This window comes from Periplaneta americana, chromosome 17, assembly GCF_040183065.1.
Source record: "Periplaneta americana isolate PAMFEO1 chromosome 17, P.americana_PAMFEO1_priV1, whole genome shotgun sequence".
NCBI classification, from domain to species: Eukaryota; Metazoa; Arthropoda; class Insecta; order Blattodea; family Blattidae; genus Periplaneta; species Periplaneta americana.
In genome coordinates, this window is record NC_091133.1 from 126678628 (window position 1) to 126692331 (window position 13704).

The window sequence follows — 13704 nt, forward strand, 5'->3', positions numbered from 1 at the left end:
AACAAATTTTTGCACTCTAGAGTTCTGTTGTAAATTTATTTATAGTGTTCTATTCATTGTAGAACAAATAATTAACTGTTATGTAATTACTTTATAAATGTATGTAAATATTAAATGATAAATATTCGAAAGTTGAAACATGTTTGGGAGCAACAATGTTAATCGGTAGGCAACCTCCAGTATGAAATAATTATAGAGCTGAAAATAAATATTTTCGAAATTTATAAATACCATGCCCCAGTTTCTTCAACCTTTGTTAAAATGCACCTAACATAGCATTAATTAACTGTAAGTTAAAAGTATGAATTGCTGTTAAAAATATTGCGTTTCTTCAACTTTACATTTCACATTTTAACATTCTGTTTGTTAACTCTCTGTTAGGACCAGAGATTCTAGAGTTTAACCATAACCTATAACCAAGTATAGGCTCACTTCTGTTTTCTAAACTCTGACAATTGCGATTCTCGCTTGCTTGTTTCCGTTGTTTGATTCAGAGAGGATAGAAGTCTTTCTATTCTCTTAGGTTTGATTTCTGCTTCTTTTCTCGTCTGTATCACAATAGCGTGGAGCACCGTATTGGTATTGCTGTTACAAAATGGAAAACACTGGAACAAATAGAAATCATGGGACTAATTTCTCTTTGTTCTAGAGAAGTCTTCTGCTGGAAATTATTTCGCAGTATAAACCAATTAATGAGAATAAACAAAGAAATGGATCTAAGTTGAAAGCGAAAAGTGAGGCTTGGCAGAAAATAGCCTTTACCTTTGTATGAACTTCTGGTCTGTCAAATCACAGAAATCATCCGCTCTGTTTATGTATTCATGGATATAATTTTCTAAATAATCCAGATATATAAGTTCAGCATCTAACGCACCAGCCATATTGGATACTTCTATGCTAATAGAGAGTTAAATGATTTAACTGCATGAAATTGGGCAGTCAAATTAACATAGGTTTTAACAGCCTCTTAGTACTAACAGCAGTTGAAGAAATGCTTCAACTGTTAAGTTTACAGTTAAAATGGAATAACACACTGTTATAATTAACAAAGGTTGAAGAAACCGGGCCACGTCTGTCGAGTCTCCATGAGCCCAAGTTAGTGCTTACTGGTTCTGTATCTAAATGGCTTTTCATACAACATAATTACTTGTAATATTTAATTTGAAATAAATCCTGTTCCTTCTAACAACAACAATATATCTTAGTGCTTTATTTTGTGCAGATTTTGGTGGTGGCGAGGAAAATGGTTGTGCGGTACAGACACTGCTGCCATGTGCTGTACCTGGTTGCCACAACGAGCCTTCCAGTTCACACAAAACTTTCTTCCATTTTCCATCATCAGAGGACAGGTTAGAGATAATCTGAATTTGTTGAACTTTTATTTGCTAGCTTTGTTTCGGTACTTAACTGTATTATACCTTTCTCAATCATTTATGCATTAGTGTCAAAATAGGGATTTTCATGGTTACTTAATTTAAAATATGTTGTTGTTGTTGTTTTCTAATGCCAGGCATTTGACAATAAAATCATTTGACCTCTTGCACTCCAATATTTTTCAAAGATATTATCATGACCAGCCACTGAAGCACAGAGTTTGAGGTGTTCCGAATCCATTTCTTGGTTTGAGTTGCACAATAATTAAAAATATAATGGTGGTGGTGACAATGGACATTGACTAGCCTGGCGGAATTTATTGAGACTAACTTCACCTTCCTACAACTGAGTGCATTCTCTGTCTTGATGCATAACGCTGGACTGCAAAGAGAAAAGGAAGATGGACTGCTGACATCTCACTCCGTCTTGTTCTAACATAGTGTGTTTCTGTTTAACAGGAGCTTTACCGTAAATTGAAATTTGCTCAAATACTGAACCTGATAAAAAAGATAATCGTTTTACCGATAAATATTTAGCAAGAATTAAAATAGTACATTATGCAACGAACCTATAATGGTAGTAATTAAGACGCGAGTATGTTTGTTTATGAGCATCTTAATTACCATTATAGGCAAGTTTCATACGACTTTTTATGCTCGACCATATTTCTAACTTGAAATTATTCATAAGTATTCATGTTATGGTTATGTAAGTGAGGAGCAGAACTGACCTGAATTGTGAGATGTGCGCAGATGCGAAAGTATTGATTTTTTCCGAAGCACGAATGTCATTGACCTTGATATAATCTAGAGAATAACATGAACTAATTTTGATATAACCTGGAAATTGATTTAGAATTGAAAAACGAGATGACAAATTGAATTTATTTTAATATTATTTATAATTAACGCTAATTATTATAGTAACAGAACATAACCTTCTGTGACAGTATTGGATTTCCAGCCTCCGTGACTTTTCGCTAATTGTCTTTCGATTGCATATCCGAGAATAATCGATAATGGTACAATGGTGATTTCTCATTGGCTGAACAAATTATAATGAATAGGTGTATTTTAATGAGGTGCATTAAAGGGCTACTACCATGTGTATAATTACTACATTTCGGCATGGTCGAGCATAAAGTTATTTATACCAGAACAGTGAAGTCATTAATTTTTCACCGAAACAGTAAAGTTCAACTAAAATTTTAACTGGAACTGCATTCCAGCTCAACTACAGCACTGTGTATAACTGAAATGACATTTAATAACATCTTAAATAGCATTTGAAGACTGAGAGAAATTTATAACTTCACAGCTAAGTTACGCACAGTAATGAGTATAGGTAATTTTTCTTGTTATTAATATAAAATATTCTTGTTATTAATATGACTAAACATTCACAAAAATAAGCGTATAAATAAATGAAGTAAAATATATTAAAAAAAAATGCATATGCTCATAGTACCAACTAGTATTGTGCAATGTTCAAACTTGAGAGAGGAAAGCAAAACATTGCGAGGTTCGTCTTATTCCATATGAAAATCTAATCGCAAGATATGTGCTCGAATCCTTAAGCGGTTTAAAATAGTGTCCTACAATGTTTGGACATGAGAGAGGCAACAGAGACAATATAAACTTCGTCTTATTCTATATTAAAAACTAATCGGAAGATCTATTTTAAAACATAACTGGTTGGAGTGGAGGACAGCGAATATTTTTATAACGAGGTGGAACAAACACAACAGGACTTCGACGAATGTCAAACTTCGTCATACTTGACTAACTTGAATCGAACATAGTGCCTGTAATGCACGATGCCAATACTTTCATCGTCCGTATAGTCACACAAATATTGTTACCGTGCAACTGTGATTTATTTTAATATTATGCGAAGAATGTAATTATAGCTGTTTTCTGTCGGTAATTAGTATAGTAACAACTGTAATGTATTTTTAAAACATAATGTAATGTATCAATGTATCTATATGTACGTATAACCTCCTGAGTCCTGAGAGTATACTGTACTATACCATACTTTATACATGATTATGGTATAAGATTTATGTGTACAGACCCGAAGTATAGTATAATATACCTGAACTTGTGCCCTAACTGTAACCTGCAGAATTTTTTCAGCATTTTTCCTTATTTGAAATTAAGTTTCCAGGCTAAGATGCTGTGGTCTACTGGTGAAGATATTCCCAGACGTTTCGTCTACTACTGCTGCAGACATCTTCAGTGGTTAGGTAACATAGGTCGAAGTCTTCTGCTAGGAGTATCTGTAGCAACTGATACCTTGACTGGTTGCCTGTCTTTATTTATAGAGCTGGGGTTTGGCCTTGGTGTTCTGTTTTCGTGGTAGTCCGCACCCGTTGGATCTTGGTGGCCTTGAGCTGGATGTGGCGGTCCGCACTCACTGGATCCCAGTTTCCATCTGTCGTTAGGTATGGGTTTAGTACAAGTCCGTTTCAGGACAGGATACCAACAGTTGTTGAGTTTCAGACCCTCTTCTTTACGATTGAAGTTGTTGGTATGTTTATGGATTTCAATCGCCTCCCAAAATAGACGGAAGAAGTAACTGGTCGTATTACTGAGGATGTCTGTTTCTCGGAACTGTATGTCATGCCTCCCATCCTGAAACTCATATTCTGCCACTGCACAGTGGGACGGATTGCGATTCTAGCCGGAACAAAATCAATTTTCACATGTTTTCATTTTTATGCGTGTCCTATCTCAAGTTGTTGCTAATGAATCACAGAATACTTATCTATGAGAAAGAAGCTTTGACACTAAACATACGGACGTCACACAATGATGTTGACGAGGATTCCCCTCCACCAGTTTTATTGCTCAGCCACATTGAAATATTGTAAGAAGCAAGCTTGTTTTCTGTGATCTGGGAGTGAAACATTTTGTGATTCTGAAATGGAAAATGAAGAACAAGGTTGGTGGATAATTATTATATAAATTTTATGTTCATAATAACTTTGAATTTTTAGAAACGGCATGTTAACTTAACGGCGGGAAATGCTATTTTTTAAAACTATTTATCAAAGTAAACGTTGACTTATAATAGGAGAGTCACACAGAGTCACATTTATTTTTATGTCAGAATGTAGGTTTAAGTGTGCACTTTAAGACTAACCTAGTTTCATTTGCTCCTACTGACCGCTCTGCATGTGGTTAATTTTTTTCAGACTCGGAACCGCTACCGGTCGGTGATTTCGCGCCGTGATCTATTTCCAATACTTGCCAATAAAAGTGGCGATTTGGATGAACTATATAGATATGTTTTGAACAAATTATGTATTGAAACATGTGATTCTAATAGTGAGAAGTGCATTCGTAATATTTAGACAAATATTCGAAGTAATTTTAACAGACGTTGGATGCAGGGTCACCGTAAAAAGGGTTATTTTCTAAAAAACTTTGTTCTTGGCAGGTCAGAGGCAACAACAAAGATATTTTTGAAGCTAGAAAACAGGGGATTATTTCTAGATTTCGCTCTCAATTAGATCTTCTTATTGACAAACCGAAATCTGGTTGCCCTGGGACATCAAATGATGGCATTATAGCATATTGGTTTTTCTGAAAACCCACAAATTACAGCCAATATTACGGGGATTAGTAAGACCTCATTCACAGATTTTCTGTAATTTTAAGCACCATTTCATGTAGATTTTCAATATACAGTATATTGAGGCGTTTGAGAAGTACACCAATGATACAGCCCATTCATATGTACAATAGATATATCCATGGTACTACATGCCATCCAGCGTGCATAAAATACTGATACATGGAGGAAAAATTGCAGAAACTGCAATACTTTCTATTGGGATGTTATCTGAAGATGCTCAAGAGGCAAGACACAAACATTTACAAAAGTACAGGTTAGACCACGCTAGCAAGTGTCCTCGTGAGAGAAACTTAGATGTCCTACACATGTTGTTAGTATCTTCTGATTCCATCATATCCCAGATCAATCGACATCCAAATACAAGAAAATCGAAAATGTAAGATGAGGTAATTAAACTGCTAGAAGTACCAGCTGCGAGTGCCAACAACAGCACTGCTCAACTGCACCCCAACATGAGGACGACACTAGTGCTAGCGGATCCGACACTTCTGGAGATACAACAGACGCTTCAGATTTCTAAACATGAGTCATAAAATTTACTACATATATTACTTTTCTCTTCATATTGGTCTGTAAAAAATTTTCTGTTTACTTTAATTTTTTATTTGCATTAGTTGTATGCAATTTCTATTACTGTACTATTCTTTTTTAATAAATAGGCATTCTATACTAAAATAATAATTCTCATACAAATATTTCATCAAATGTCACAATAATGTACCTTCATTTTGCTATTTTCAACGATTCGAAAGGAATTTATCAATATTAGATTTTGTTCCGGCTAGAATCGCAATCCGTCCCACTGTGCACCGCAGACTTATCCAACTGTCCCAATCTGCAGTTCCGTTGGTGTTGGATAAGTTGGTGTCTGCCACAGTAGTAGACGAAACATCTGGTAATATCTTCACCAGTAGACCACAGCATCTTAGCCCTGAAACTTCATTTCAAATAGACTCCGGCCGTGAAAGCCTACATGCTAAGATTTTCCCTCATGTCAGTGAATTTTTTGAGTGTAGAATTATATTCAACTTTAAAAATGAAACAACAAATGTCTCAGGACTCAGGATGATATTTTTGTCGATGTTTAATCATATTTTTGTAATAAAAAGTACCTGTCCTTACATCTAAATAAAACTTCACAAGATTTATTCTAAAGTCCTTCCTCAGTTAAAAGCATGAAAGGGATGGAATAGGAGGGTCGGGTAGGGGAGGCCAGAAAACATCAACAGCACAGATCATGCAAGGCCTAAGTTCGAGCAAGCTGTGAGAGCTCCGCTTCTTCGAAGCAGACTTCTGTTCTTTTCATGCTCCACAAACTTGAACTGAACATAGAGTTTTAAATGCACGATACTGTTGTCCTCCACAAATATATGTTGGATTTGCTGAGTCAACAGCGTAGAAAGCTGATGCTGCTGTAAGTAATGGATCACGTTCATACTAATTACTTTTTTATATATATGTTTGTAGGTGTCGGCATTGGTTGTTGGTTTGTAGACGCCTCGACTTACTGGATAAGCCATGTTCCTTAGTGAGTGAACAGTATGTCATATGTTCTGACCATTTCATAGCCAGCCAGTTTATGGATGACAGAAGACTCCGATTGAAAAAGGGTGCCATTCCAACTATATTCAGTTTCAACAACCAACATATTTTTCCACTGGATATAATAGATGGTGATCAGATAATTGTGGAGGGTGAGTATACTTCTGTTCAGTTACTTTTCCCCTTCACCCCGTAAAAAAAAAAAAAAAAAAAAAAAAAAAAAAAAGGAACATTCTTTACCTGATTGCACCCTCTATGCCTTCATAGTATGTAAATATATTATTATGTTTGTATTATAGTCATATTGTGAAACTTTCAAAGTCGTTTTTTTTTTTTTTAATAAAATGTATAACTCCAAATGTAGATGAAATTATTGGAGAACATCAATGTTGTTTTAGGTGTAATAGATCGACTATTGATCAGATTTTTTTGTATCCAACAGATATTGGAGAAAAAAATGGAAGTATAAGGTCACAGTACATCAATTATTTATAGATTTAAAAAAAGTATATGACGCGATTAAGAGAGAAGTTTTATATAATATTCTTATTGAATTTGGTATTTCCAAGAAACTAGTTTGATTAATTAAAATGTGTCTCGGTAAAACATACAGCAGAGTCTGTGTAGGCAGCTTCTGTTTGATGCTTTTTCAATTCACTGTGGGCTAAAACAAGGAGATGCACTATCACCTTTACTTTTTAACTTTGCTCTAGAATATGCCATTAGGAAAGTTCAGGATAACAGAGAGGGTTTGGAATTGAACGGGTTACATCAGCTGGTTGTTTATGCGAATGAAGTGAATATGTTAGGAAAAAATCCACAAACGATTAGGGAAAACACGGGAATTTTACTTGAAGTAAGTAAAGTGATAGGTTTGGAAGTAAATCCCGAAAAAACAAAGTATATGATTATGTCTTGTGATCAGAACATAGTACGATATGGAAATATAAAAATTGGAAATTTATCCTTTAAAGAGGTGGAAAAATTCAAGTATCTTGGAGCAACAGTAACAGACACTCTGGAGGAAATAAAACTCAGAATAAATATGGAAAATGCCTGCTATTGCAGTATTCAGTTGAGAAGCTTTTGTTATCCAGTCTGCTTTCAAAAAAACTGAAAGAATTTATAAAACAGTTATATTACTGGTTGTTCTGTATGGTTGTGAAACTTGGAATCTCACTTTGAGAGAGGAACAGAGACTAAGGGTGTTTGAGTATAAGGTGCTTAGGAAAATATTTGGAGCTAAGAAAGATGGGTGAAAGTTATACAACACAGAACTGCACGCATTGTATTCTTTACCTAACATAATTAGGAACATTAAATCCAGATGTTTAAGATGGGCAGGACATGTAGGACATATGAACAAATCCAGAAATGGATATAGAGTGTTAGTTGGGAGGCCAGAGAGGAAAAGACCTTTGGGGAGACTGAGATGTAGGTGGGAGGATAATATTAAATGGATTTGAGGGAGGTGGGTTATGATTGTAGAGAATGTATTAATCTTGCTCAGAACAGGGATCGATGGTGAGCTTACGTGAGGACGGCAATGAACCTTCGGGTTCCTTAAAAGCCATTAGTAAGTAAGCAATATCATTTATAAGAACTCTCAAACTTTCGTTCCTTATCACGGTAAGTCTCAGTGTGAGCGCCATTTGTAGCTCTGCAGGAATTAAGGCAGTACTTGATTTCCTTTGGATTGTGGTTGCTTTCCTGTCAGTGATTTTCACTTTCAAGTGTTGCAGCAAACGGATTCTGAGTAAACAATGTTTGTTTTATTTACATCTATTCCTGTTTCTGAGCCTATCTGTTCATCTGAAGACATTGAGATTTCCGAAGAAGAAATTGATGTTGACTTTTTTTTTTTACATTGCTGTATCAACTACTGGGGTCCACACCTGTGGAGTAACGGTCAGCGCGTCTGGCCGCGAAACCAGGTGGTCCGAGTTCGAATCCCGGTCGGGGCAAGTTACCTGGTTGAGGTTTTTTCCGGGGTTTTCCCTCAACCCAATACGAGCAAATGCTGGGTAACTTTCGGTGCTGGACCCCGGACTCATTTCACCGGCATTATCACCTTCATTTCATTCAGACGCTAAATAACCTAGATGTTGATACAGCGTCGTAAAATAACCCAATAAAATAAAAAAAATCAACTACTGGGTTATTTAACGTCCATGAATTGGTGATACCGAAAGATATCTTGCGAGTTTAGAACGAGGATTCACCATAGATTACCTGACATTCGCCTTACAGTTGTGGAAAACCTCGGAAAAAACCCCACCCAGGTAATCAGCCCGTGCAGGAATCGAACCTACGCCCAAGTGCAACTCCCGGATCAGAAGATGTTGCACTTTCAAAAATCAATGTAGATAGTTACCAGGTCCAGATCAGGTCACTGATAGATCACTTAAGGATTTAAAAGCATCTAAATTGTTGTGTTTAATAGTAAATGCAATGTTAAAATTTAATAAATGTCTCAAAATTTTAAATAGACTACAGGAAGAACAATTGATGCACTTATGCAATATGGAACCAAGTCCAAAATACAGCTTTTGAGCTACAGCTGTTTTAGCAAATCGTTACAAATAAAATTCTACATCAATACTATTACGAAAGTAATGATTGCATTATTAACATTCTGAAATGCTCTTTCAGATCAGTGGTGCAGCTCGCATCAGTATTTGACTCACACAGAGTAGAAGGGCAACATTGGAGTTGGTTCCATATTGCTTATTGCAAAAATGGATGTTGGCACTTGGTTCCTACTTGTGTGATTCAAATGAGAGGCAACATTCTAGTTCTAATCCATGTTTAACACTTTATTATTGGAAAACTAAACATCCGAGACACTAATTGTGGGATTACAAATAAAATTTAAAAAATATATATTCATTAGCATTTGTTCATACATTGACTTATCATTCCAAGGTGAAGTCAAGGGGACCATTGATTCCATCAACACCATCCTGTCCACACCTGTGGCCGCGAAACCAGGTGACCCAGGTTCGATTCCCGATCGGGGCAAGTTACCTGGTTGAGGTTTTTCTGGGGTTTTCCCTCAACCCAATATGAGCAAATGCTGGATAACTTTCGGTGTTGCATCCTGGGCTCATTTCACCGGCATAATCACCTTCATCTCATTCAGATGCTAAATAACCTAAGCTGTTAATAAAGCGTCGTAAAATAACCTACTAAAATAAAAATTCATTGGATTTTCTTCTGCAGTTACATATTTGATACCTAAACATCTTCGGTTCTACAACTTTCTTTGATACATTAACATTACTCTTGTTGCTATAATATAATATAATATGATATAATATAATATGATATAATATAATATAATATAATATAATATAATATATCACTCCTATTAGCAAAAAATTGTATTCAAACTCCCATATTTACACAAAACAAACATGGGAACTGACAGCTTGGAGTTGGTTCTAAATTGCAAAACACTGCACTATGGATTCTGTTTTTGGTGATTGGTTCAGATTTCTCTATAGGGCAGCACATTACAGATAGGAGTTGGTTCTATTTTGTATAAGAAACTATAGACATTAAGACACATTTTGCAATAGAAATCCAGATATTCATAAAATGGTGGTTGGTTCCATATTGCATAAGTGCATCCAATTTTAATTCACAAAAGTAGTGATGAATTGTCAAACTGGAGACCAATACCAATTTTTTCAGTCATCTGAAGAGTAATAGAAAAAAATATAGATAATGAAATGCAACAATATGTAGGATATTCAGTGAAACCCTGATAATGCACACCCATTTGTTACACTATCCCGCATTATACACACTATTCGTCTGATCCCTTGACATCCCTATATAAAACCATGTAAAATCCACCGCTTAATACACTCATCATCCTGTTTAATACACTCTTTCATCTGCTGAAAATTCTAAAATATCGTACTTTGAAGGACACTGAGAAAATTTTCCTGGACTTCTATATTTACTGTTAGCGCCCACATATTCAAGAATTTGTAGAAGTCTTTATTTGGTGAATACAATAGAATGGAATGCAAGACTACTGTATTCAGAGCCTGTCCTTCTTGCTGGCAGTTTTAAATCGCATTGTCAGTGATGACTAGACGAAGAGGAAGTGGAAGCGGTAAACATTCCAAATCCTTCTCACAACAAACCCCTTGCCACAGTGTCTGTGATTCGTAGATTCATTAATATTTCTAGTAGTCAAATTACTGATGTCACTTCCGATTTAAATTGTGTGGAAAATGCAATTATTCATAGTATTGGATTAAGTGCAAGACAGAAAACAATTTTTTACTTTTTTTTTAATAAAGGGGCACTTTAATTGATAAGACAGTGTATTTGTTCTGACATTTTCTGAGAGGAAAGAAAAGAAAAGTAACCTTTTATCCTGTATAATTACATTATTTAATCCTTAAATTTCTTCAACAAATGTTTATGCTGATTCAGATCTTTGTGTTAAAGTTTAAATAATCCAAAAATGACCCACTCTCACTAATACGCGGTCCTGTTTAATACGCTACTTTTATGTGTGGTCTTTTGAAGAGCGTTGTATAGAGGTTTCACTGTATTAAAATACATAGTGCCATTTAAGAAACAGTGTTAGAACTCATATCACATTAATAAATGACACTACAAGGTTGCCTCATTTCAGAAGAAAAATCGCTTATTTCCAGGCATTAGCTTTATAATTATTTGAGTATGAAAGCTTAGACATGTTATTTAATGATGATGATGTATAATGTAAGAAAATATTTCATTTATCTCGTGTGACAGTTCATAAAGAATTTTAGTCTGCTTTAACAGAAAACTGTGAAGTTGTGGTCAAACAAGAAAGAAATGGAAGGCAACCATTTGAAAGTGATGACGATACAGATTTTGAAGAAGTAGATGAGGAATTGGTGGTAGAACATCCAGGCCAGCTTTGTCGACTATGTGCATCCAGTATTAATGATGTGGTGTACATATTCGGTGCCAATGGAAAGGAGCAACGCATTGCAGAAAAGATCAACACTTCTTTACCTGTTACAGTAAGCTGCTTTATTTTGGCTAGTGTTATCATAGTTCAATGAGTGTGTTATTCTTACTCATTTATGTCAAATATTTTGAAATATAAATACAATCATTTTATTTATTTATTTATTTTATGTATTTATTTATTTATGTATTTATCTATCTATTTATCTGTCTTTATCTATCTATTTATCTATCATCTATTTATTTATCTATTTATCTGTCTATTTATTTATCTATCTGTCTGTCTATCTATTTATCTATCTATTTATTTATCTATATATTTATCTATTTATGTTTCTATCTGTTTATCTATCTATCTATTTATCTGTCTATTTATCTATCTATCTGTCTATCTATCTATCTGTCAACTATCTAGCTATCTAGTCCACGCCTGTGGAGTAACGGTTAGCACGTCTAGCCGCGAAACCAGGTGGCCCGGGTTCGATTCCCGGTCGGGGCAAGTTACCTGGTTGAGGTTTTTTCCAGGGTTTTCCCTTAACCCAATAGGAGCAAATGCTGGGTAACTTACGGTGTTGGACCCTGGACTCATTTCACCGGCATTATCACCTTCATCTCATTCAGACTCTAAATAACCAAAGCTGTTGATAAAGCGTCGTAAAATAACCTAATAAAAATAAAAAATAAAAAAATCTAGCTATCTATCTGTCTGTCTATCTATCTATCTATCTGTCTGTCTGTCTGTCTGTCTATCTATCTATCTATCTATTATCTATCTGTCTATCTATCTGTCTGTCTATCTATCTGTCTGTCTGTCTATCTATCTATCTATTATCTATCTATATGTCTGTCTGTCTGTCTGTCTGCCTGCCTGCCTGCCTGCCTGCCTGCCTACCTACCTACCTACCTATATGTCTATCTGCCTGTCTATCTATCTATCTGTCTATCTATCTATCTATCTATCTATCTATCTATCTATCTATCTATCTATCTATCTATCTATCTATCTATCTATCTATCTATCTATCTATCTATCATCTGTCTGTCTGTCTGTCTACCTACCTACCTACCTATATGTCTATCTGTCTATCTATCTATCTATCTATTTTAAAATCATTTTTTCCTTGACATTTATATTGTATATACTTTCTTGAATAGAGGTGAAACTTAATAAAAATATAGCTTAACTTCATTATTCTGTCATAAAAATAAATATAATAATTATGATGATGATGATGATGATGATGATGATGATGATGATGATAATAATAATAACAATAACAAAAATGTACGCGAACTCAACTGGAGCAAAGGAAATATCAATCTGTCGTAATTCACTTATATTGCAATCATCTTCGTCTGAAGTCGACTTGGTTGGCGAGTTGGTATAGCGCTGGCCTTCTATGCCCAAGGTTGCGGGTTCGATCCCGGGCCAGGTCAATGGCATTTAAGTGTGCTTAAATGCGACAGGCTCATGTCAGGAGATTTACTGGCATGTAAAAGAACTCCTGTGGAACAAAATTCCGGCACATCCGGTGATGCTGATATAACCTCTGCTGTTGCAAGCGTCGTTAAATAAACCATAACCATAACCATCTTCGTCTGAAGAGTTTATAGACAAACTTGTAGGTGATACATAATCAACATCAGTTGTGTAATTAGCATTGTCTGCTGTGAATTAATCATCTTCATAAGTATTGTCCTTATCCTTAGATTCTACATCTGAAAATTGAAGGAGATACTTAACTATAAGCCACTTTCTTACATGTTTGATAATGAGCAAATATATCTACGAATAGAGTTGCTAGTGTTACTAACTTACTACATTGTAAATAAATCACTAGCCGATTTTAAATAACACTCAACTTGAGGACACATTGTTAGAGGATCTGCTTTTGTTTACAGACGAAACTTGCTAAATAAATGTACCTCTCAATGTCACGGGTGTTTATGCTTATAGTAGTGATCCTTTGTAGCATCCTTCAGAGGGAGGATTGAAGTTTAATTTTTTCAAAATGTGTAGCGATTGTTGTTCAGTCAACTGTCGAAGACAGGTTTGAACCTCATGAGTAATAACAATAAGGCATCGCTCATGAAACAACTAAGCCAGGAGATAATGAGGGGGCAGGGTGGCCAGTTCCTTTCCCATTCCATTGCATACATTGCTGA

At 35.2% G+C, this 13704-nt stretch overlaps 1 protein-coding gene across 2 annotated transcripts in view; it reads left to right on the forward strand.

The window, feature by feature from the left end:
- Positions 1-13704, forward strand: part of LOC138692906 (zinc finger protein 665-like) — a 34978-nt gene that overhangs the window by 12280 nt on the left and 8994 nt on the right. For both annotated transcript variants that reach the window (XM_069816239.1, XM_069816240.1), the window contains exons 3-5: positions 1223-1349; positions 6484-6710; positions 11368-11591. In XM_069816239.1, the coding sequence (XP_069672340.1) occupies positions 1223-1349; positions 6484-6710; positions 11368-11591 (578 nt within the window). The remainder of the gene's footprint in view (positions 1-1222; positions 1350-6483; positions 6711-11367; positions 11592-13704) is intronic.